The sequence below is a fragment of the Plodia interpunctella genome, chromosome 6 (genome assembly GCF_027563975.2).
Source record: "Plodia interpunctella isolate USDA-ARS_2022_Savannah chromosome 6, ilPloInte3.2, whole genome shotgun sequence".
Taxonomy (NCBI): Eukaryota; Metazoa; Arthropoda; class Insecta; order Lepidoptera; family Pyralidae; genus Plodia; species Plodia interpunctella.
This window is the reverse complement of record NC_071299.1, coordinates 4,861,733-4,888,627: the sequence shown is the minus strand read 5'-3', so window position 1 is coordinate 4,888,627 and position 26,895 is coordinate 4,861,733. Positions and strand designations below refer to the sequence as shown.

The 26,895-nt window shown below is 33.5% G+C and overlaps 1 protein-coding gene across 2 annotated transcripts in view; it reads left to right on the top strand.

Moving 5' to 3' along the window:
- LOC128670645 (uncharacterized) overlaps positions 1-26,457 on the top strand; it is an 86,334-nt gene extending 59,877 nt beyond the window's left edge. Inside the window, exons 3-15 of one of the 2 annotated variants that reach the window (XM_053746469.1) lie at positions 947-1,127; positions 4,861-4,922; positions 5,013-5,180; positions 5,273-6,234; positions 6,508-6,676; positions 14,850-16,071; positions 16,153-16,286; positions 16,628-16,778; positions 17,646-17,775; positions 19,886-20,052; positions 21,097-21,216; positions 21,527-21,594; positions 21,699-26,457. In XM_053746469.1, coding sequence (XP_053602444.1) covers positions 947-1,127; positions 4,861-4,922; positions 5,013-5,180; positions 5,273-6,234; positions 6,508-6,676; positions 14,850-16,071; positions 16,153-16,286; positions 16,628-16,778; positions 17,646-17,775; positions 19,886-20,052; positions 21,097-21,216; positions 21,527-21,594; positions 21,699-22,386 — 4,222 coding nt within the window. In that variant the 3' untranslated portion in view covers positions 22,387-26,457. Of the gene's footprint in view, positions 1-946; positions 1,128-4,860; positions 4,923-5,012; positions 5,181-5,272; positions 6,235-6,507; positions 6,677-14,849; positions 16,072-16,152; positions 16,287-16,627; positions 16,779-17,645; positions 17,776-19,885; positions 20,053-21,096; positions 21,217-21,523; positions 21,595-21,698 lie in introns of both variants that reach the window. The other variant, XM_053746468.1, reaches the window with a different exon arrangement.
- Positions 26,458-26,895: the final 438 nt, after the last annotated feature.

Genomic DNA, 26,895 nt, shown 5'->3' with positions numbered 1-26,895 from the left:
GATTTCTATGAACTAGGTCATCATGCCGGTCAGCGACATCGAAGGACCTAGGTTCGAAACTCGGTCAGGTCAAGATGGATTTAATTTTCTGTACTAATATGTTGCGACGTTATAATTATGTTGTGAAATTTTGAATATATGAATCTTCATGAAAAGTTTTCTTTGTGACTTTATGCAGAGTTAAGGCAATAAAATTATTACGTTACGTATACCTAATAGCAGATTTCCATCGCGTTGATTCCAAGTATAGCATTATGTTGTACCTACATAATGACTCCTAATGTACGAATTGCCTGGATACTGAATACATTGTTAGTTATGTACAGTCAATACCATGTCAAGCTATGCAATTCTACTTCATTCTAATTCGTCGCTTTTAGCCCAAATTGTCTATTCAGGGTTACTTTATATGAAATTGATTATACCACGGCCGCTGAATGGGGCTTTGACAAAGGAACATGTTCCTGCAAAATATGATGAAGGCATTAGCTAACTAACTCGCTTGTATAATGTGCCATAATATACGCATGGAAAATCAAATATTGTTCACTGTAATCGACAAAGTACTTTAAGTGCAAAAGAAAATAAAGCTGTCGTTTCCTAAAATTAATTTCCCCTTAGTACAGATGCTCCGCACGTCTTTTTACTATTAGATAGATCAGACTCTTCTTATATTTTCTGACAAGTATTAATATTTTCTTGTTATTAATACTGTTCGGACTGATAGAATTTTAGTTCAGTCTACTTTTTCTCTCAATGGAAATTAATGATTTTCAATTTTGATAGTTGTAAGATTACCTAAGTTTGTTTTATTTCAAATGGAATATCTCATTTGAACACCTTCATATATTCATCATTCAGAAGATAGTCGATTGCTCGCTCTCACGCATACTGTCGATCAATTGCATGTTTCTTTACATTTTCTAAAACCAAATGTCTTCAACAGATTCAGCGCGCGGTTGCTGGAGCATAGCTGCTCCATTCTCGGCGGGCGGCGGGTCGCTGCTCTGTTCGTATGCGGCGGGGGGCCCGCGGCAGCTGCCGTCGTGTCCGCCGCAAGCCGCGCCGGCGTGCCCGTGCTCCGGGCCTCACCTTCCCATCTGCATCTCTCTTACACCATCGCCAATGTGAGTGTGAACTATCGCAAGGCAACATCCTCGGCAAGTTGGGTTGGGCGTGGTTCATATGCAGCAGAAAAAAAAAAGATTTGATATAGGTTTCTGTGATAACCAACAGAAATCAAAATCAGCTCATAAAAAAATTGCAGTGTATACAACAACTTGTACATTCGAGTATGTGGCAAACTACTTTCTCTGTCTATTAGATTCCCGAAAATCCGATTGCTTTGAATATGCAAAAAGCCGGCTACGATTCCATTCACGGTGGCCTATTAATCGTAGCTGTTATGATAAAGTCGAGGATCGCCGGCCCCTATGAAATAGCGGCTGTACGTGACAGCTGCAAGGAACTCGGCACGCTCATGTAATTTATGTGATACGCGGATTAGGTTGGTTACCTTGTTACCGACACAACCACTGAGCAACTTAAAAGTAAGAAACTCTAGAAGTTGTTTGATACAAGAAACGACGAATGTTGAAGAAAATACGTAGATAAAATATAAATATTTAGATGCAGAATTGTGCTTAAATATTATATACAGGACCGGCAATGTGTGTCTATTTTTTATTGCTTTTTAATATTTTAAAAGCATATACAATATTTCTTATTACCTATATTATCTTCAAATTAATCTAATTTATAAATACTTCCTACCTATATAATTTTATAGAAAATTGAAGGAAGTTTGACTTCAAAACCCCTTAAAAGCTCCATAAAAATTTAAAAAAGTATACATTTTAGCTTATAGTAAAACAGTTGCTCACAAATTTTAAAATTCTGAGATCAAGGAAACTTTCCAAGAGTATGTTAACGTCGTTGTGACTTCTTTAATTGTTCGTGAGCTTTAATAAAGTAATGAAAGGTTTAATTTATTCTTCAGCTGGAACTGTTCTGTAACAATAAGGTTTACGAAGTGAGGAAGATTTTATTGATTGAAATCAGTATGGCCTACATTTCACACTCGAGTAAGCAGTGAGTTCAAGGTGTAAACTAGAACAATCGTCCGGAAAATCAGGACGTGGCTATTCTGTCTATGTGCTATTAAAAACTATGTATGGCACATCATTTCTATAAGCCTTTATTTAACTTGCAATGTAACTATGTATTTATGTAGCTATGTCCCTATGTCTCAGGTGGAATCAGCCAACTCAAGTTTGAAGCAGATATCTTGAACCAATTGAGCTATAATTTTGTATACACTTTTAGTTTCGATGACAAAGCATTATTAAGATAAGCATGATCTGACGGTGTACCCAGGAACGACTCCACACGTGGGAACTCCTCAACGATTTACTGCCCGGATATGCTTTTTTTGTAACACATTGAATGCAATAACATATCTCGAATAAGTTCCACTCCAAGGCTCGAATATAGTCGTAGTAACGACAAAAGATGTGGTCGATGTATAGCCATTCGCATCGCCTAATATATACGAGTATTTACATATCACTATATAGTACAAGAACTATAAAACAAAGTCGCATGTCTGACATTTTCTAAGTTTTCTTTTTTAAACCACGCAACGGATTTTATGTCAAAACTATGGTGATTGTTTAGACATATAAATCAGTCTATTAGTCCGTACGAACCCGGGCCGTTAGTTTACTATAACTTTAAAATTAATAGCAGAGCTCCCTAGCAACGTTTTCATATGAAATTTAGGTAGATACGGAGAGCTCGGTCGCGGCATGTGTAATAACATCGGTGACACGTGCTCGCAATATATTACATTTATGACGCATTACAAATCATAATCAACCGCGAAATGATTTACGTAAATTGGAATTAAACTAATAATTTATATCTAAAAATTAAAGGTATTATCTTATTATTAAGGGTGGGTCAACTTTGACGTGCGCAGGAAAACGCAAAATACGCCATTTTGTCTTTGCGGCGCGCCGGTTAAAGTCAACGTCAAATTTGACGGTGCAACTCACCTGTTATCTCAATTCCAGTCAGTCACATTTGTTATTTAAGCGTATTGTTGTAAGCAATTGGATTAACGACGGTGAAAATATAACTGTACCTACTCGTACGAGAAGACTTTCACGCAAAAATAAGAAATATCTGAATTTGTTACGAGCGAGACGAATCAGATTTTATGATGTGCATAATATTCTTGAAACACGGGTCATTTCTCGTTCAGACGGGGACTTTTTAGGATATATTCCGCGTATTTCTTTATCTGACAATTGAGCCCTGGGTTGGTGTCGTGGAAAATGATGGTCATTTATTACCCACTTTAACAACGATTACGCAACGACGTGGACTAATAATGCTCTTAAAAAGCATGACATGATTGGAACGCAATAAATTTTGCTAAGTTTTGATATCGTAAAAATCAGTCTTATCGTTATTATTATTATATTATACTTTACTGCTTGTTATACTACAGATTGATAACTGTTGATTCTATTTATCTTGCGTTATTTTCCTAATTTTAACATTTATATTATATTGTATTAGAGGCCCAGCATACAAATGGTTATCTACGTATTTAGACAATCAATTCAATCAACAATTTGAACAAAAATAATGAGATTCAAGCCTTTAGATCATTGCCTAAAGAAAATAAATTGGGGTACCACAGGGTAGTGTATTAGTGTAGTGGACTATTTCTGCGATATATAAACGACCTACCTCAAGTAACGAAATTCCCGTGTACATTATTTGCTTATGACATATCTGTAATCTTGACATTCCCAAAAAAATATGACGAAAATCAAATGATGAATGAAATATACAATACAATTGACTCAATAATTAAATGGCTATATAATAATAATTTCACGGTAAACCTCACAAAAGCTAATATTATTAAATTTTTTAATAACACGACATCTCAAAGTGCTTTGAACATAAGTTATAATAATCAGAATATTCCAGTAACAGAATAAACAAAATTTTTAGGTTTACTCATTGACCATAATTGTAACTGAAAAAGTCACGTAAAATTAGTAAGTGACAAAGTAAATCGATTTGCGTATGTTTTATATAGGCTACGTAGAACATCGGCCCAGAACACACTATTGATGGCATATCATGGGTATGTAGCATCCACGTTAAAATATGGGCTAATACTATGGAGCAATTCTACGCACGCGCAACAAGCATTTGTTTCTCAAAAAAGATGTATTAGCGCTATATGCGGCAAAGCGCCATGGGAATCGTGTAGCTCGTGTACCTCTATTTAAAAACTGAATTTGTTGACCTTTAAATTTACGAGATGGCCGTTTTTGTAAAAATGCATCCTCAGCTATTTATAAGAGTCAAGGCCATTTATGTTAGAGGAACTCGTAATCAGGATCGAATTGTTTTACCTCGAATTTCAAATACTAGTTTGTATCACAATGGCAGCTATGCTAAGTGCGGGAAGATCTTTAATTCCTTTGATCAAATTAACAAGAACTGAACGTGGCTATGTAACCAATATTTATTTAAAGAGTTTTTTGATCGACCCAAACATAATTGACGTTTGTTGAAATTTGTCATTTTTTATGATAAATAATGACGTAATTAATTATTGCACAACAATCATTCCTATTTTATGTTAATATGTTTTTGCATGGCCGGATTAGGCTGGTGTGACGGAAAATATAATGTAATAACAACTGATGTAACCACATTTATGCAAATAAAGTATTGAGTATTGAGTATATAATTCGTACATTGGACTTATTTGTATTAAGTATATCTAGATTGAATATAAAAGAAAAAAGTAATATCTTCTTTTGTCCTCAGGATATGCTTCCTTTGGAAATACGGCTCGAAATAACAGCAAGAGAAACACTTCATGCGCTCAGGTATATATGTAAATAAATGTTTCCGTGTAAAGTATAATGCAAATACATCATATTTGCAAATTAATACAGTAATGATTATTTTAATTGCAGGGCTACACTTTTACATACACATTGGCATTCTTTTACTTTGCTTGCCGTGGAAGATATTTACTCAACATTCTCCCTGAGAAAAGATCTTTCTTCGATACTAACAACTCAACCGCTTAATCCTAAATGGCTATCACTTCCAACAAAATACTCCCGTCACGCCCTATTCAGGTATTTTCTAAGGATAAATCATTCAAAAAATAAAATAAATTTTTTATGGAAATAGTGACTATATTTTAACAATAACTAATTAACTTCTGCAGGCGTCTCGCTGAAATCTCCAGATTAACTCGAGGCGTTGTAGTCTTGATATGTGATTTAGACTACGCTAAGCTTGTAATGGATGAAGCCAAACGTCTAAATATGCTTGATGGTCACTTCTTTTGGCTTTGGGTGGACGCCTCCAGGGAGTTTGATGTCTTCCATAATATCGGCAATGGAACACATTTTACAGACGAAAATGACCAACATCTTGGAAGATTTTGGGATAAAGATCAAATGTTAGAAAACGAACGTTTCGATCGCCGCCGAAGAGATGATGCAGACAATAATACCACAAAAAGTTTGAATAAAAAGAACAAGTCGTCGGAAAAAATTAAACAAAATGAAAGAAGGTTGAACTTTAGTCCAAAAAATTCAAATTTTAATCATCGTAGTAATATGAATAAGTCAGAAGCGCACAGAGTTAATAAATTATTAAATGTAAATTTTAGAAAATCGTTCGACAGTAGTCGTAATTTTAGTCCAGAAAATATTAGGAATTATGATGTAAATATGAAAGGCGTTGAAACTTCTAAAACCGAAAGGAATTCAATTGAGAATGGAAAAATGTCCTTCTTTATTAGTAATAATATTAGAAATAATAGTTTTAGTCAAATGAAAAACGAATCTTTTAATAAATATGTAAATAGCATAAATTTAAATAGAGTGAACAGTTCCGAAGACTCTATAGATGTAGTAAATATACATAATAATGAAATAAATAGGACATTGAAAGATAATTTATTAATTTCAAGTGATATTAGTGATTTCTTAATGAATCCCACGGTGCAAACGTCTGTAACGCATAATTTAAGACAAAAAGTTGAAAAGAGAGGTGATCAAACTGTAAAAAAGGAAAAAAGAAAAGTAAACGAAAATGAAAATATTAAAGACAATTTCACAGAAATTTTCAATAACTTTCCTATTGGCTTGTTAGCTCTACATCCACAACCAATGAAAGTTGGTGAGTTTCTTTCTTTATGAGTAGTATTGAACAGAAAATAGGAAAATTAATGACTGCAGTGCTAACTGTTGCTAGTTGTGAAAATTATGAAATGTCAAGTCACGCTAGTGACAACGTGATTAGTCTATAATCACCAGGCAGATTCAGTGAAATGAAAGAAAACAAAAGCTGTTGCATAAAACTAATTTCCAGTTTAATTTTCAAGAGTGCGCATGATATGGTAGTTCTTTTTAATAATGATTGATAATGTCTACAGAATACGGCTATTTTCAGATCGCACTTTCGTTCGGGCAGCTGTAAGAATGACAATTGGGGCTTTGAGACGTGTGCTGCGCGCTTGCGACGCATGGTCTGCGCAAGCGCAGTTTTTTAGCGATGCAGTCGCATCTTGCTGGGATGAACCGAGTGATGCTGCCACTGATTTCTCCACGGAGTTTGTACGGTGAGCATATTGTTATATTGTTTAAATAAATACCACATATGCTAAGAAAGGATATTTACAAATTTTACATCAAAACCACATGGAAAAGCGTTCGAACAGGACATTTACGATGACTACATCAAAATATAAATAAACCTCTTAAAATTTATATATTTAATCGATCGTCGACATCGTTACTTAATGATAAGAATAGTGATAACCAATTTTATAAAAAATATATAACTGACGTCCTATATGTAATTTTTAAATATGCTACATATTTAAAAACTACAAAAAGATTTTACATCAAAATTGTTTCTATTTTGATGATCAACTTTCAATTTGATAGATACTACATTATTAGTCAAAAATATTTTTCAGTTTGTGATTTATAAGTATATAAATACTCATACACATATAAACTCTGAAAATATAACACTCAAGTCGTGTAAAAAAAAGTAACTAGCACAGTATTTTTTTTTCCTATTTTTTATATTGTAACTTTTTGTGAGGTTACATCTATTAAAACTCATTTTAAGTAACATTAAAGTAATAGAAAAAGTTTCTCGATAACAGAGCCCTGGAAATAATGACCAAAAATTACACAGCACAATCTTTAGACGAATTTCAAACTTTTTACAATGTCAGACAGTAAATGACCTCTGCGAAAATAAAAAGCTTTGAAAGAAAAAAGACGTTCGGAGTTATCGTAGTATATGCATGGTGAAACACTTTGGTTTTATTGAAATTTTATTGCTCTGTGCATACTTATAATTCCTAGGTAATAGACGTTATTAAATTGTTCCACATACAAAAATATAATAATAAAATATAATGTATTTTTTATTTAAATTAATTTAGTATTTATTATTTAGTTTTAATTTTAACTTATAGTAGTTTAAGTTGCAAATACTTTTATTCTTTTAGTATATATCGTTGTTTCTAATTTAAGTGTTGACCAAATAATGCAGAACATAATAAAATTAAAATAAAATTTAAAAATCCCCGCCTCCTGACCACAAGGTCACAAACTGGCCTGTGGAAGTTGTTTACATCCTCTCATCTGATCGAAAAGAACTGATAGTTTAACAAATAGCTGAACACACATTTTTACAAACGTAACTAAAAGCACTCTCAATTAAATTCTCCTTCAAACTCTAGAACAAAATCGGATTAGCCGTTTGGCTGCTACGATGCCACGAAAAGACATTAAACATAAAACTTATATCCTTCTGTCGTCAGGAGTTAAATGGAACAACACAAAATATTTTATTTGAATATATATTGGGTAGAATTGGCACGCAATAAAAGATTTATGACAATTGCTTCTCGACATTAAAATAGTTTTTATGAAAGGAATGATAGACATTAAAGCAATTTACATTTTCCGCAACCGCATTGAAACAAGAGACGATAATAGAATAGTAACAAGCATGGAGAATCATCGTAAAAGCAAATTGACTAGCGGTCCGAGAACGGCTCGAGATTACTTTTATGTCCTTCTATCTAAAAGGCGAAGCTTGGTGGGTTTATATCTGCCCGCATTACGGTACATAAAACCTTATCTCCAGTCTTCGCTGGTCACCCGAACTGCTTGCCCTAGATTCTACGTAATAACCAAATTCAGTGCTAGGCCCATTACCCGATTAATTGACATTTTGATCTACGTCTTTCTTTCATGTCGACTGAGTTATTATTAACGTTATTAGTATTTGATTTCAACTCAAAGTGCCGTCTATTGGTACTATACGTAAACTCTAATAAACTTACAGTCTACCTGTGTACAAGTTTGGTATAGGAACAACACCTGTAACACGAGTGAGATTCGAAGCGGGGTCTATTCAGTCCACAGACAAGAAATAATTACAAAATGGACCACCAACGCATCAGTTTGGTTTTATGTAATCAATGTGTGTGTTTTTTTTTTTAATTTATTTAATTGCCTTATAGTAAATAATTATTTTATAGTATACTTATAAGTAGACGTATCAGTTGGATTCGCACGAAATAGTAGTCATGTAGATAACTTATAATATAACATTCTATAATGGCAGCATTCTGTACCATCGACGATTCTTAATATAATTTCTGGAATTAAGTTTTGATTTCACGTTTGTTAGAACAAACTTGCTGATGCCTAGTTGATAGACAATGTAGTTATAGCAACTTAACAATAAATCATACCTTCGATAGGTATGATTTATTGTTAAGTTGCATCTGACCATAATAGGTTAAATTCTGTACTGCTATAGAAATTTTATTCCGTCACTTAGTTAGACATAATAGTAAAAAGATGTTGCCAATTTAGTTGTATGAAATGGGGGCAAGAATTAATTCCAAGGAGCGTAATGGCAAGGTTTTAGTTTATTTATTGCCGTAGAGATCTGTCGCGTCGCGTCGCGGTCGACTGACGTTGACGAGGGTACACGACATAGCCTAATGTCGTGGAGGAAACACTTCCTCTAAAGAAGATATCGCACCGATGAAAACAATCATCACAATAGATCTTATACATATTTTAATTAATGATACTACAAAACATACACACATACATACAAAACTTAAATTAGGTCTCGTTCATGAAACGCAACGATTTTCTTGGCAATATTAGTCTCTACTAATATTGCTCTAAGGACTCTTCCTTAACTAATACCTTCTGGATTTTACATATTAGATGACAAATCATCACCATTTTTTCCTTCATAGGAATCAAATAGTGGACGATGAAAACTATACTATAATGGTTTCAGATTATGGTAGGCCAACTCATGTAGCATGAGGAGTAGGGCAAATCTTATGAACCGAAAGGTCCCAAGTGCGAAAACCGACCTTTCGGTCTACTGTTAATTATTGGATCACCATCTCGCTTCAATTTAAATAATAATTTGATTATTATCACTTTAATTATTGATTTTTAATTTGATCAACTGTCTGCTGGATTTGAAGCAATATTCCAGATACTAAAAATTAAACTAAGAAGAAGTTAATTTACTTGAAAATTAACGTTATCCCAAAAAAAAAACACTTCACATAGTAATTCCATAGTGTCAATAGCAGCAACCGTTTAGAAATTGGAAAAGTGAAAAATCGATGCAGCTGGTAGCATGAAAATGCAATAAGTGCAGTGAGTTACAACTATTCCCCATATGGCCGCGAGCAACAGTCCTGCGAGCTCTAAATTCTCAGTATATTTTGCGGAGCCACAATACTCGCATACTGTGTATTTGGCGGTAACAAACTTAGAATTTTCACTGAATCGCTGGAATGATAGCGGACTGATTGTATTTCTCTTCATAATCAGACTTTGTAATAGAATAAGCGAGATATATCTTGGAAAGGTTTAGATATCGAAATTTGATTGAAATGTTTCACAGAATTTAGAGGAATATTGTTTTAATATGTAGCGATCTACATATTTTCCCTGTAGATTCTGGTGCTAATTTAGTATAATAAATTGGCCATTTGCAATGTCAGTTAAAACAGACTTACAAAAGCTATTTGAAATTATACATTGTCAAATAATACGAAATAGTTAGGGACTATACTTATTGGCTTTTTCACTCCTCTTTACTTAGTCACAAATATACCTAAACGAAATACATCTATTAAACAATAGCAAAAACACTAGCTGCATTTTCCGCTACCTCGGTAATCGGTAAAGGAAAAGGTAGGAAAAATTTCCCCTGAGCATACTAATACCTGTCTTTACTTAGGTGTATAGCTGACTAGTAATTTTGCTATAGGTATAGTTATAAATAGTTGTTACAACTGACTAAAATCCTATCGAAAATGTTTGTTGCATGTTGTTAAATATTTATAGCCATTAAGCTGTATCATGTCAACAATCTACAAAATTTTGTGTCGTAAAGTGGTCATAAAATGGTAAATCGAATTGCTCGCTCGAGATCGAACACAAACTGCAAACTTGAGCACATGCTGGATATAAATGTAAAAATTATTGCCAAGAATGTAACTGCGTCAACTGTACTTATCAGGCTCTTACTGAAGATTAGGGACATGTTTCGTAGAATCGTCGGAATAAAATATGCAAAAGGGTCGCTCGCAGCCAAAGAACTTAACCATTTCGTTACCCATTCGTATAAATGTACATCGCCGTCGCTTGAATAAAATGTACAGATAATAAAGTAATTTATCGCCCATATATAATAGGAAATTGAGCGTATCCGGCCATGAACGCAACGATCGGAAATCAACGCCAATTACATTTCGTAAATATAGCAGTTTATATTTCAATGAAAAGCTACACAGATAATATGTACATTGCTTGGATATTACTTATTACACATTTTACACTTATTTATTTTCTTAACTGCACCAAAAAATCTGCGATCTCAACATATATAATGCGAAAAATCATCATGATTTGGATTCAGTCAGTGAATAATGATACCCAAAACAAAAGCCAAAACAAATTATTAGGTCACATTGTAACAAACCACTTTATGTACGAATCTCCGGGGTGCGACGAATACCGCAAATAAAATTTTAGCTCACTAGGCCTAATGGGTTTTTGATTAGTTTAGGCAGATGTTCTCTTTGAAGAGGACACTTCGGTAATTTTATAACTTTTTGACAACGGTAGTCATGTGGGTGTCCGAATTCGCCATAGGCGAATGTTATTATACGTACGAAATTATAATTGTTACCATCAGTTAGAAAAGGATTTCTTACATTTTGTATTACACAAGTTAAAAATTCATTAAACTAAACTTTAAAAAAGATGAATAAATTTATGAAAAATAGAACATAATTTTCTAAAACGTTTTTGCTTCGGTTTAAAAACTTCGAAATAGAATGTTTCAGTATACTTTACCGAGGGTTTATCTAAAATGTTAGGCTACTCCGGGCAGCTCATGCGAAGAATCAAGTGCTTGCACTTGACCCCTCTAATAGTGGTATCGGAGCGGAAGGCACACGTCCACCAAGCGTTATTCAATAAAATACGTGATCCGAATAAGAAGCCACGTCCAACTTAGTTCAAGTATTGCCAAGATAAAACTACAGAAATGCCAAGGAAATCCTTGATTAATGAAACTTTTGAATTTATTCGACTTGGAGCTAGTTTTGGAATTTTGATTTTCTTCGCTTACTGTACACTTTTTATATATGGTCAATAATATTAGTGAATACATTCTTCTTTTTCTTCGCTTTCATTAAATAAACTAACACAAAGAAGCGTTAAATAGAAAAAAAAAATAGATTGGAAGACCTACGCATAAAAAATAATAGATGATGGTTTATAGGCAACAACGGCGTGTGGCAGGTGCCCTGTCGTTAAATGACAGCTGAAACTTAAACTATGTAGTCCGGGCCGTAAATATACAACTGGAAATATGCGACGATGATGAGCGAGAAAGAGCTATGTGAACTTCATCAGAGTGAAAACTCGAGTCGTGATATGCCTGTAAGCTGTTATTAACTATGAATTAACAATTATCTAGGTAGTTACCGTTATTTACTTTGCTACTTATACGTTATAACCTGGTTGAAACTATAAAAGCTTTTAATTAGTTCCCAAGTTATCGCTTAAATATAGCAACTCTATAAGCAAATTTGATACATAAGTATTACTTTAAAAGTAAAAAGTAAAGTGTAAATGTAAAGTGACGCAATACGTATGATAGCAACTCTGAATTTAAAAAAATATCTAATATTGTATCTTCCTTATTTAACTGTCTATTAAAATATTTTCACCACATTTCAATATGTAGGATAGTGTCGTATTTTATTTACGTTCTAAAATCACTATCTTGACAAGTTATTAAAACAAGCTTGGTAATGGCCCTTGAAGTTTATCTAATTGCTTGTGCGAGGAAACGTTACGTTGTTACTTGATATTAATTACAGATTAAACTGATAACCAGATCCGGGTTGCTGCGGTTAATTTATTAGCAGCGATAAAACGCTAATTGAAAGTGCGGAAAGTATTTTATTTGGTTTAAGGACTGAATTTTACATCCCCCTTTTTTATCTACGAGTAAGTAAATTCTCGGTTCCTTCCTAAGACATGAAGCGGCGGAGCTCAGTATCCATTTTCCAAAGTTTTCTAATCCAATTCGCACGATTTGGCTAACTTTATTTGTCAGACCATCGGCAAGCTTATCATCCGCAATGAAGGACTGAATACATAATAAAAAGACTATATTGAGAAAAATTACTAGACGTGAACATTTGTTTAAGACCATCATCGAAATCACGACAAAAAAGAACAAGTCAAAGATTTTGAATTATTAGTATCTCTTGAAAATGAAGTCCTATTTTGGTTTGATTTTACAACAATGTTCAACATTTAGGAAAACGAAACGCAAATATGTTGCGTAATGGTAACTTAACACCGCTGTCCATGAGCAGACTGGTATTTTTGTATAAGTTTTAAAAACATGGAGATTATTTACATATAGAAATGACTAATATTCCGGGTTAAATCCAACTTGATAACATTATAACAAATTGGCGGGAACTACACGGAAGCGAATTCTGGCAAACGGCCAAGTTCTGCACGCTGACTTAGCGGAATGATGGCCTATTGACATGACTTGACGAAGATAGTTCCCATTTTTAGTTCATTCAGAAATTAGGGCGGCTAAATAGGTCAGCCTGGTGTATACAGTTTTACGCACTCTCGGTTAATGCGACCGCAAAATAATGAGATAGCAGAGAGAATTCGTCGAAGATTAATCGCGGGATTGTTTAATGTGAAAGTGTCTGAAAGTAACATAGGTATCTATTATGTTAGATTATGGAGATCGAGTACGTCATGCACACTCAAATGGTCAAACCGGTAGCGGTGTCGTGGATCGGGTCGGGAGGTTCCCTCTATTGTGGTTGAGCTTCGCGATGGCTGACTCACGCGTCAACTCGTGAACGGGTGCTGCCGGGGGGAACTGGTCAGCTCGATCTTTTATTAAAAGTTTTTTTTTGTTTGGTTAATTATACCTATATATATATTGAGATGTTGGCTTTTGAAATCCTTTTGTCCTAAGTTATTATTGACGTTCAATACAAGCGATTGCGTGTATTGAATAAATGATTTGATTTTGTGATCAACAGTGCTTCATTTGCTCGATCGCTTTTCAACGCGCGTTATATAAGTATTAGTATCGCGTTATATAAGTATTAGTATACGTTCATATAAACATTCAATACACGCAATCGCTTGTATTGAACGTCAATAATAACTTAGGACAAAAGGATTTCAAAAGCCAACGTCTCAATAGCTTTCATATAGCTCATGCCAATAAGGTCTTATAAACTGCGTTCCGTAGCATAGGGCTTAAGGTCAGCGTTACTTTCTTCTTAGTCCTTAGTGTGTATGTTAAAAAATGAGCTAAAAATTATTATCCAAAATGTATATAGGAAATCATGTTGCTATTCCCTTGATATAAAATGCCCATTCCGTGATGTGATCGTTTTATATTTTGACCATTAAGCTCGGCAGTCGCAATCATCTCTCTTTACAACGTAGGCTTGTCTTTGTTTTTGTCCAGTCTAGTTTCGTATCATTATTATTTATATATAGTTTTTACTATGACAGCGAATATAAATGAGTAATTGACAGATAGGAAAAATATTAAATAACCGATTATTTCATATTCGTAATATCTTATTTATCCGTAGAACTAGCGACTTTTATTTGGTATTGATTCTTACAATTCTAATTAATCTATTTCTATTGGCATATAAGTAAGTACATTTTCAATACTTTCACACATTACTTAACTGCACTTTATTCAATTTAGTCTCTTCCTTTCAACAAAACTAATAGATGTGGCCTCTCTTACTTTGCAATTTAAGTCACGGCCTCTGCATAAAAGTTTATTCTTATCAAGGTATTATTTATCTTTTTAACATGTCCTATTACAGGGGTCTATTACTCTCCCCATGTTGTAACAGTTAAAAAAAAAGTCGAAAGTAAGAAGTATAGTAATTAAAAAAAATAATACCGGTAAAATGACCGTAAAATGAAGGTAAAAGTTAAAACGAAGTACTTAGGGTGAGTTGCACCGTCAAATTTGACGTTGACTTTAACCGGGGCGCCGCTGACATTTAGACAAAACGGCGTACTTTGCTTACGTTAAAGTTAACGTCAAAGTTGACGGTGTTACCCACCCTTACACCGTAAGTTTTGTTTGTTTGTTACTGAAACAATAAATATTTTCTCACTTTGTTGCAGAGAGACACGTTTAGCTGCGGCGGCGGCTTTAGCTGGAAACACCGATAAATCTGAGCGTGCACTCACAGCTTCTTTTGGTCTTCTCAACTTAGTTACCAATGAAGATGGTGGAAATATGTGGAGACAAGTGGGGCGTGTCCAAGGGCGCGATGTCAGACTTCACACTATAGTGTGGCCTGGGGGTCGTCTAGTTGCTCACGGCCAATCAGATGGAGCGCGCACAATTTTTCGAATAGTAACAGCTTTAGCGCCCCCTTTCGTCATGGAAGGAGAACTAGATGAAGATGGCCAGTGTCTCAGGGGACTTTTGTGCCATCGTCCACAAACTTCCGACCGAGATAATCTTACTCTTGCATTTAATGAGCTAGAACGAGATTCCGATCAAGAAGAGGCCGATTTCTTTTTTCCTACACCTAAACCCATGTTCTCTCGCATGGCTACTCACTGCTGTTACGGGTTAGCTATGGATTTATTGGAAAACATTGCCCAGGAATTGGAATTTGATTTTCATTTGTATATAGTAGAAGATGGCTTATATGGATCAAGAAAGTTAGTAAAACCATTTCATAAACTGAGTGAGTATAGAAGTACTGTTAATCAGTATCTTAATCAACAAAGTTATCGAGCGCAGTATCGAAGCGTCAAAGGTTTAGATAATGAGTTTCCGTATGATGATGAATTTGATGATGAACCTGAGAAATGGACTGGAATTATCGGAGATTTAGTTTCTGGAGCTGCACATATGTCATTTGCGGCATTAAGTGTATCATCGGCCCGAGCTGAAGTAATTGATTACAGCCAGCCCTACTTTTTTAGTGGAGTTTCAATATTAGCAGCACCAAACCAAAGACCGGATATACCTTTATTAGCATTTTTGTTACCATTTTCACCTGAATTATGGATAGCAATATTTACGTCACTCAATGTAACCGCTATCGCAGTGGCTATTTATGAGTGGTTATCTCCTTTTGGATTAAATCCTTGGGGACGTCAACGATCAAAGAATTTTAGTATTTCCAGTGCCCTTTGGGTTATGTGGGGTCTCCTTTGTGGACATTTAGTTGCTTTTAAGGCTCCAAAAAGCTGGCCTAACAAATTCCTCATTAACGTTTGGGGTGGATTTTCTGTGATATTTGTCGCCAGTTACACTGCCAATATAGCCGCCTTAATAGCTGGATTGTTTTTTCATAATGCTGTTGACGATTATCAAGGACGAAGCAACGTAAGTGTAATTTTAGTACAATTAAATATTTACAATTAAGTTTACATATATTTTTGAGAAATTAACAAAAAGTATTTTTAGTGGCTTTCATTGCGAGTGGGGACAGCGCGGTCGTCGGTATCCGAATATTACGTCCAAAGAAACAACCCACAGCTGGCGCAGCAAATGCGCCGTTATGCTCTACAAGATATAGAAGAAGGGATCCAGAGACTCAGGTAAATTTATATATTCAGGCCCTATATTAAGATGATTTAAACATAATGTATAAAAACATTATATTAGTAGCACTTTTACGCTCCTACAAAATAAAAAATATTCGTTCCTCAAAAAATGTTAAGACTTTTTATTGTGGTGTGCCGGCAGCGTGCGAGTGTATACCTATGTCGCTCGGAGTTTAAGGGGACTGTTTGCTCCGGTTTAACAGTTGAGCTTTACGAGGGGTTCATATCATACGTTTACATTGTACCTAATATTTTTGACCCTTTTTCGTAACAACATTTTGATGTTATAATTTTGTCGGAAATAGAAGTCTGACTCAAAATCTTATTTATTTTAGGAATGGAACTCTGGACCTCTTGATAGCAGATACTCCCGTTTTAGACTACTATAGGGCCACTGACCATGGGTGCAAGCTACAAAGGGTTGGAGATCATGCCCTTGCTGAAGATACATATGCTATTGGTATGGCCAAAGGATTTCCTCTGAAGGTAAAGAAAATATTCTATCTCTATCAAAACGAATTCTTATTCATTCGTTTATTTCAGCTTTAAATGCTAATCATGTATAATTCGAAACTATCATTTTAATTTAGAAATTGGAAAATCTTTAAGTAAGGAAAAATTAAACGAAAATAATACTTACTGTATATTCTGGTTCATGAGGACTTCTCTCACTGGCTGACTTTGTATAACTTTAGTTTCCATTTTTTGCTATTACTTCGAACATTTGATTATGTCGTGCTCGAATGATTTGTGTATTTACGTACATTCCTATCAATGTCACATCACAGGTGACATCTAAAACCGGATTGCTAACAACATCGGTAACAATGTGACGCGTATTTCCATTCCATGAGTACGACATAAGGGGAATAAGTGGCGGGGGAGTGGGAGGTGATTCCGGATCTTTGCAAGGCGAGATTGATGGATGACTCACGAGCCTTCTAATGTTGTGATCGATAGCAGGGTGTCATGTAGCCCAGACTCTGCCGATTATATGTCATTTTATCTTGACGTCCTTCAATATACCTCAGAGGCTTGCGAGGACAAGTGACATAGATTTTCGGATCGGAGATTTTGCCTCCAAATATACATCGCACTTTTGCCATTTTTTGACGCTCTGTTGAATACTGATGGTCGCAGATGTGACTTGTGACGCCATTGTTTTCCCGTTATTCAGATGGGTGACATTTACAAATGCGTCCACTTATCGTTGTATGTCTAGCAAAAAGTTGGTACCCGTTCATTTTTCAAAACAATTTTTTGTTCATTTTAACAGCCAACGGTAAACGTTGTGTTAAAATAAATAATATATGCGAAATATAAATTAATATAAACTTGTTTTATTTTTTACAGGACAGTATTTCAGCGGTTATAGCAAAATATTCGTCGAATGGGTACATGGATATTCTTACTGAAAAGTGGTACGGAGGATTATCATGTTTTAAACTGAGTCCGGACTATGGAATCCAACCAAAACCATTAGGTAAAATTTTGTCCTGTTTATTTGTTGTTGGTGTATTTGCCACAGATATACAACGTAAGTTTTGTCTCGTTTGGTGATGACAAGTTAACTCTTTTGAATTAGGTAACTTTATTGAATTACGAGAAGCAATTGTAAAGTATATCAACTGTTTTGAACCGTGGAAGTTTTACTTTTATTGAAAATTAATATACATACTGCACTCCAATATAAATTAAACTTGTATTGGTGATCTGTAAATTTAAGTATGTTTATATATGAACTCACAATTTTGGAAATCTAAGTTTACTCCATTAATAGTTTGTATTTCAAACACTTTCTAGCATTGCAAGTGAGCAATTATTACTTTAACGTGTATACGTTAGCGTCATGTTGTACATAGTCAGCTGGCTCGTCTCGACGGAAATTTCATTAGAATTTATCGCCACCCTACGTTAATCCAACCCCGAGACGTGGTGAGGTGGGGGGTGTTACAACCAGTCCACCTAAAAGATTAAACACAGGATTTATCGTTAGAAAAAATGAGCTGGAATATATACTGTTAGGTATATCTTATTTCGGATAACTTTGAGGAAACACATTGTCAAAATAAAATGGCTCGAGGGAGTTACAACTTCCTGTTCTAGTTAACGGTAACGTTCGTGGTATTCCAAGGGGCGGAGTTTATACCGAATAGCCTCTTGTATCATGTATTTCATAAAAATATATATCAATACTGATTTAATGCTAAAAGTATCGTGGAAGATATTTTGTGATAAATGTCGTTAAATGTAGAAACGACAATTAATTTTAAAATCAGATAAATGGAAAATAATTTTATATTCGGACGCTATTAAACGAAATAAACCTATTAAAATTAATTTTACTAAAATAGAAATAAGAAACGAGAGAGAGAGAGATGCGTGAACAAATAAGGAGAGGCTTTTGAACAAATAGTGAGATACCAATAATAGCTAGAAAAAAATGTCAACTAAAATAAATATCCGCTATCCGATGCAAAATAAGTTTATTTTGCTAATATCTTGTACGATAGATGATCAGGTCAATAATCATTTTCGTAAATCAAATTATTGAGAAATACAATGAACACTTTCCTAATTAGGAGTGTGTTTTGTAACAGACAATTACCTATATCAAAGGCATTGTGTGAACGTAGTATGGAGTTTAGGGCTAATCTCCGAAACAGTCGTAAAAGTTTTCGGCACGGAATATATGTTTGAGGGCATGAGAATCGTTATCCTGATTCTTTTTCTTTTCTTACGCTTGCAATCGATAGAGTGTGAGTGCAAGCTTACCCAGCTCTGACTCAGCTTAAATAGTAAAACGTCTAAAAATAATATCACAATACGCAAATATTATTTGAAAAATCTCAAAATATTTAAAATATTATATTAATTAGGTATGTACACATTTCATTGGAAAATAGGCCTTCAATATGTGAGAAACTAATTATGACCATAATAAAAATAAGTAACTTGACCATTAGTATGGATGCTTATGTAGTAGTTTGAATTTTTCCCGCTGTTAATTCTGTCTTTCATTAAGTACAGCTAGGTATGATCAATCAATTTAATAGGCTTGAACAAATTGCAACTCTGATGGATTGCCTAATCGATTCCGTTCGCGAGCACCTGTATGAGCGGAAAGCATTAGTACAAAGTTATAGGAAGAACTTTTCTATACGTGTTTTAGAAATAACTGTCTGTTAACTGATTTAATTTGTTTGATGACTGATTTCTAAACTATTATTTAGATATTGTTTTAATTTTATTAATTAATTCTGAATTATGAAATACTACAAATTAAGTGTAACCACAATTAAAAAAGAAAATGTATAATGTAGCCAAATCGAAAGATAAATTAATTTATTACCAAATATTATATTAATGAAGCAGTTAAATTATCTAAGGAGGTATACTTTATGTTTTCCTATCCTATTGCATATTTATTCCATTGAAGCCCTTTCTGAAGATTAAACATTTATTTAATGTAAGATTAAATATAAAGACAGGAAAAGTACGATAAAGTGTAGCTCCCCGCATTTTCAGGATGTTGTATGCTGTAAATCAAAACTTCGTTAATATTGTCCTTTAATTTGAATTCTGACTTTAAGGTGTGGCGGCGGTGGCGGGCGTATTCATTCTACTTGGCGTGGGAATGATTGTCGGCTGCCTCATATTGATCCTTGAGCATCTGTTTTATAAATATACTTTGCCTGTGCTGCGACACCAGCCCAAAGGGACAATATGGAGAAGCAGGAACATCATGTTCTTTAGTCAGGTTTGTAAAAATAATTTCAAACTCAAAAGATTCAATGTTTATTTCTACTAATTTTGAGTAATTTATGGTGTCAACTGGGATTAATTCATGATATGGGTCGTACCTAAGTAAGCAAGATCTTAATCTTGCTTACTTGAGAAGTCACGTTAAGCTTTTGGTCCCTACTGCTATCACGTTGTCAGCTGTTTAGCTAAAATGCTATTAGCATATATGTGAAAGTGCCATAGGAAGTTGAATCAGCTATCCAATAGACTGGAAAAACGAGCCATACTTTTTTAAAGATAGTTGCCGTGTTCTGAATCATCACTATAACTATGCTGAGTTTATTTTTAATTTATATGATGTATTTCAGAAAATGAATTATACTTTCCAAACTTTTTGTAACTATTAGAAGTCTATACCTATTTGCACGTGCAAATAGGTAGTATCAATACATATACGTATATGTATCGATTTAACTTAGAACAAAGTTTTGTAAAACCATATAGTTGGGTTGACATGAGAATTTGTTTGTATATATCCTTTATTAACACGATTAATTTGTTAAGGTTTTGCAATAGTTTTTTTTTGGCATGTATTTCAATAAATTAAGAGTCCTACAATGAATTGGCCAAAATACGTTATCTATCCCGACACGTGTCCATTCCATAGCAGTGAAGCATATAATCAGTAACAAGGGATAAATGAAGATTTTGGTATTAACGTATCCAAGTCAAAAGCCGCAAGTTAGCCCTGGGGCGGCCGCGGTCGCACTTTGAAGGCATTTGTTTGCCTTACTCAAGCGTGAATCCAAGATGGGTTCACGGATTATGTCGGCTTTCAGCAGTGGACGACTGCCACTTATCTTTGTGCTGCAGATGTAAACTTTTTCAATTGTGTTTTATATCGTTCCTAGTCTAGGTAGTTATAATATTTAGGTATATAATAAAATATCAACTTCACAAGGGAGATGTGCCACTAAGCTAATTCTGTTGTTCTGCATAGAGAACTATTCACAAATAATAAATAATTAACAAATAGGTATATTAAAATGTATTGTTTCAGAAATTGTACAGATTCATAAATTGCGTCGAGCTAGTGTCTCCACATCATGCTGCCAGAGAATTGGTCAACACTATAAGGCAGGGACATTTTACTTCTTTGTTCCAGAAAAGTGTTAAAAGGGTAAAACTATTATTTTTTTGTAATATTAGACTAACTGTAATATTAGACAGTAACTTTTATAGTCATCATTACAAAATATAAAATCACTTAGTTACTCTGTCGCTCAGGGCATAAGTATGTTTTTTCTTCAAACTACTCAGAAATTGCGCTAAAAGTTGTGATTAATATCGTTCAATAAAAAAATGTATAAATACGTCAGTCTAAAGCCATGGTGGGTTAGTCGAACATAAGCTGTTGTAAGGTTGAATTTGAATAATTGATTGAAGATGCAATATCAGATTACGACAGGAGAGTACCCTTGTTTCAGAAGGAACATGAACAGCGCAGACGCCGTAAAAGCAGAACACAACTATACGAGATGATACAGGCTATACGAAGGTAGGTAGTAGGTAATTCTGGAAAGCATTATTAAATTGTCTTTTGTTAATGTGTAATTAGATTTCTCGTGAAGACTAGGATTAAAATTTGTTTTTTTTTTTCAGAGTACAACAACGTGACCATTCTTTGGGTTCAATTAAAGAGCAAGAAACAGTAGAAACGACTGAAGTCTCAGAAGGCTTGACAGAATCAAAATTTTTATCTCCTTCTCCCGACATTCCATCTCGGTCACCGAGACCTCAAGGTCGTTCCCCCCGGCTACTCCGGTCTCCCAGAGGACGACGGAAACGATGCAGTCTCGCAGGTCTTAACGTTAGAAGATTTAGTACAGATTCTGTACTAGACTCTGAATCAGTGTCCGTTTCGAATATATATGAAAGAACCAGTATGAATATAGGAAGAAGATTAAGCCGCGATGTTAGCTGTCTAACAAATTCTCCCCCAGATATTAATACCCGTCTCAAAACTCCATCTCCAATGATTAGAAGAGCTGAAGGTTCATCTACTAGATCATATCAAGATGTATCCGACAGATCAGATAATTATCTAAGTACAGACGCACCCATTTCTAGAGCGAGTGTTGAAATTCTGGTATCAGAAGAGCATGAGGTTCCTCCAGCTCCCCCATATCCAAGAATACCACCAATGGGCGCCAGATCAGAATTATCCCAGTTATCAGAAGAGGAGTTAGTTCGTTTATGGCGAAGTTCTGAAAGGGAAGTGCGAGAAGCTCTTCTAGCAGCATTACAAGAAAAACGTGCAAACTTGGATCCAAAACAGGATCCTGGATGAAAGGAATTTTCAGCGCGGGTGGAAAGAAATTGGTTTGTAGAATCATTTAGAAGTTGTCGTTGCTGCTCGTCGCAAGTGCGAGAGGAGACAACACGAGCAGGCGCGAGATGGCTGATATAGTGCCTTTTTATAATGTTTGACGCGGACACGTCTCTCAGGCGTTAGTTAGACATCGGTGTTCATTTCAGTGTCTTGGTATTATCGTATTTGAAAGCTGCCTTAATTAAAATTTAATTCACAGTTTTCAATCCGCGTCGAGCAATATAAATATTGGTACTGGATAGATTGCGATGGAGATTGTTTCGTCCAGAATTTCAAATAATTTAATAGAAATTTGAGGAATTGTAGAATTGAGTATGTTTATATGTTAATGTAAATTGTATGTAAAATATGACAAATAGCTGTGACCAGGAGATAAAGTGCTTTATCCTATAGTCTATGTAGAGGGAGGAAATATATTTATTTCCATTCGAATTGAACATAAGTTTCTATAGTATAAAAGTTTGAATGCAAATTCAAACGTAAAACTTACTCGATTTTTAGTATTAGATACTAAGTTTAACCTCGAATAAAAATTGTTAAGTTTTATATATCCAACATTCCACTTCAATTAGATTTTGCGATAAAATACAACAGTACAATTTATTGAATAATAAAAATAAATAATTTTCAATTCAAATCTAGAATATGAGTAGATTTGCTTTCGTACTCAAAAAGTAAAAATGCTTATATATTGTACAAATGACTAAGGGTGAGTTGCACCATCAAATTTGACCTTGGTTTTAACCGGCGCCCCGCTGACGTTTAGACAAAATGGCGCACGTTAATGTTAACGTCAAATTTGACGGTGCAACCCACCCTTAATACATTGTCTTTAATCTCCTATTAGGTATTTTTCATTTCTCTTGATAAAGTAGTATATACCAACCAACTTCACAAACTTTCTCATTTTTTTTTAAATCCATTAATATTTGTTTTCCAATAATTATAATTTCAAATAATTGAACTTAGTAATAAGAATAGGTATTAGTGTATTTAATTAATGATTTTCCTAACATACTGTGTATATTTTTCGTTGTTTTGCTATTATTGGATAAGATGTTTGAAGATTTCAAATTCATCTTATCCGAAAACCTTTGCATAAACTAAAGGTGTATTAGTTCCTACATTATTATGTATCACCATTTTGTTTTTTTTATAAATATATATATACGATGCGATGTGTGGTAGAAGACACTTGAATTAGTAGTGGCACGAGATTTTTCAACGCTTATCGCTTGTGTAAGTGGAACTCATTACTAGATTTTTAACCAAAACTTACAACTTATATATAAACATCACAACTTATATATAACAAAACTTAATATACAACTTTAAAAGTTCTGTGAATAGAATACAAATACTACTTAATACGCTTATTTATCAAAATAAATATTAGAAAAAGGTAAATCGTATCTTCAAATTACACGTGAAGTAATTTATTTAGATTTCTTATTCTGAAAAAGCATTGCTGTGAAGAACCTGATCGCATAAGCACAATATCTGTGGAGGATATAAATAATACTTTTTTGTTCTGATTATTTTTAACTAGCTGATAAAAATAACTTTTTCGCAAAACAGAAATGACTAACAACTTAGGAAGACTATAAAATTATATATTTTCATTTGCCGCGTTTTACGTTTTTTTTTTAATTTACGAATTTTCAAAATTTCTTTCCTAACACTTACATGAATGCTCCAAAAAATGTTACAGCTACATTTCAAGTTTACACGTTAAGTTGTTTTGAAACAAAATACTTAATTTTAGGACAACAAAAGCGATTCAGCATAAAACCAAATCTAATTATATCAATTACATTTTCAAATAACAATATTTTACTTGGATATAAGTATTCATAGTTACTGTTTAAGATGTAGTTAGTACGATAAAATAAATAAACTGCCATATGCGTCTATAAAGTAGGCAAATAGAGTAACACTCTTCCTAGACTTGCACCTTCTAGATATAGTCTAGATATTTTCTCTCTTATCAACTTATGCTTTATACCTAATATTATTACCTAGTCTTCTTCAGAACTCTAATAATGGTAACACAATTCCTATAAGCAATATTTTTTCAATAGGTTTTTATAGAAATAGGTTTTAAGAACCTACGCTTAAAGAAAGGCTAATCTTAAATTAAAACTACCATAGCTTTACGTAGATTTCCAAGTTGTTAATATGATTTGATATCTTATATTAGACTCTTTCATCAAGAAATCTTTCTTCTTATTCCAATTGCACAGATTCTATAAAATTATGATAAAACCTATGAGCAATAAACTTTAAAACTCAAATCGAACTTAATAGTTCGATGGTGTATTGATTAATTGATTTCATCGGTCTTCGCATTTGGTAATTATAAGGCCTAGCACAGATAGCAACTTACCAGTTCAAAAATTTAAAAAATATTAGCGTCATGTAGTGATCTCTCTCTAAAGAGCCTATGGTAAAAACTCAAATACAGTTTTGTCAGTTCTGATCCTAACTTGATAACTACTTCTTCATCATTCTACTTGAAATTTAGTAGCAATTAATTTAATGTTAAATGTTCAAATTTCACGCAATAATTAAAAATAACAGCTGTTATGAATAGCGGCAAATTATCATTTTTCGTCCTTAGAAAATAATTTGGTTTGACCTGTTTTTTGTCAGCTTACCTTTTATAAAAATGAGTCAAATGAAAATTAGAACCTTAATTTTATTATTAAATTAATATTATTAAAATGAATGAAAATATAAATTGAATGTTTATGATTAAATTCATATCTGCGTTACTTAGTATAATAAATTATCTGCGTTACTTAGTGTAATCTTTCAAATATTGTCGTTTCCAATTTTGGACCAAACATTTCTTTGTTATAGAAATGACATACAATTCTATTGGATGTGAGTCATCTAGTGATATTTAAAGTCTTATGCATTTCTCTCTCTAATGTATCTACAAATATACTAATAGGTAGATGATTTAAAGTTACGATATAAGAGATTTCGACATATTTTATGCAATTAGAATAGGTAAATATATATAATTGGAGAAAAATCACGAAATACTAATTTTAAGTTGTTGGAATAATGCAAACTGTCGTGTTTCTTTTTCGCATCGAGAATATGTGATGGCTTTATTGATAGGTATTCAGAATTATTAGGTCACTCTTTTGCATACGAAATTATATACGAAATACATATGTGTATTGTAAGAAATATATTATATCGATAGAATTTGCCCACTACAAATAGCTACGTAAAAAAATATAATATGTGTAACACCTAACTTCATACTTTAAAAGCAAGGTATGAATTGAATTGAATATGTATATAATTATTAAGTATGCAAGTAATTTTAAAACTATGTAAATGTTAAAATAATAAATAAATTTAATATGAAAACAGAGAATAAACTTAGGAAAATTAGCTAGCTTAATATAAACAGATAGCTGTTATATGTACTATTTTAATTTTAGAACGAAACGCCAATTTTATTAGAGCTAATAATAATAAAACTGATCTGTATATTATTGTACATAATACAAGATTTTATTGGAAGTAAATAAAAATGAATATTCAAAATTCGGAATATCATTAATTTGGCAGTATTATCTAATTAAATGGTCAAATTAAATGTTAATTTTTTTCTTATATGATCTTTAAATGATATCTGAAATGGTACCTAAATTGATCTCTGAATTTTAATCTTATCTCATCTTAATATGAATGCGAAATTAAGCTTGTTACCTTTTAACAGCATTTATACCTGTTTAATTATAATCATAAATACCTTAGTCGTGAAGTATTAAGATAATACTTGCTTGTGCTACTTTTGATGTGATAAGTTGCTACTTTCCCATGGAAACTACTAGAAATAAATTAATACACTCGACAAGCGATCAATCGATTACTATGAAGTCACTTGTTTGTTGGAACCGATCGATTTGTACCTACTGTCAAATTAATGAAATCTATTAAGGTCATAGTTGAAAAATAAAAATATTTGTGCCAAATTTGTGTTTTATTTCTACGTTCCTGTTTAGACACATAATATGTTATACAACATAGGAAATAATCTTACATACGTCAACAATAAAACTAATTGATGTGGCATGACTAAATACGTTACTGTAATACATAGCAGGTACGATCTACAACAAAAGAGAGTAACTTAGTTATATGCCTTTAATCAAATGCAAAAGTAATATGATTTTATTCCTGCGCACAGAGAAGTCAATAAAGTGATATACACCGGACATTCTTCTCATAAACCAGCAGTCTTATTCAAAATCATTTTCAAAGTCTAAATTTCACCAATAAGTCCGCCATAAAGTTAATCGTGTTTCGTAACACTTGACTCTGTCTACCCTGTAAGTGATAAAAACGTGAAATCTGAACACAGTGTTCATGTGCCAATTTTAATAACGCCATTAACGAATAGCAGAAATCAATGCTGACATCAAATTTAAATATCAATTTTAT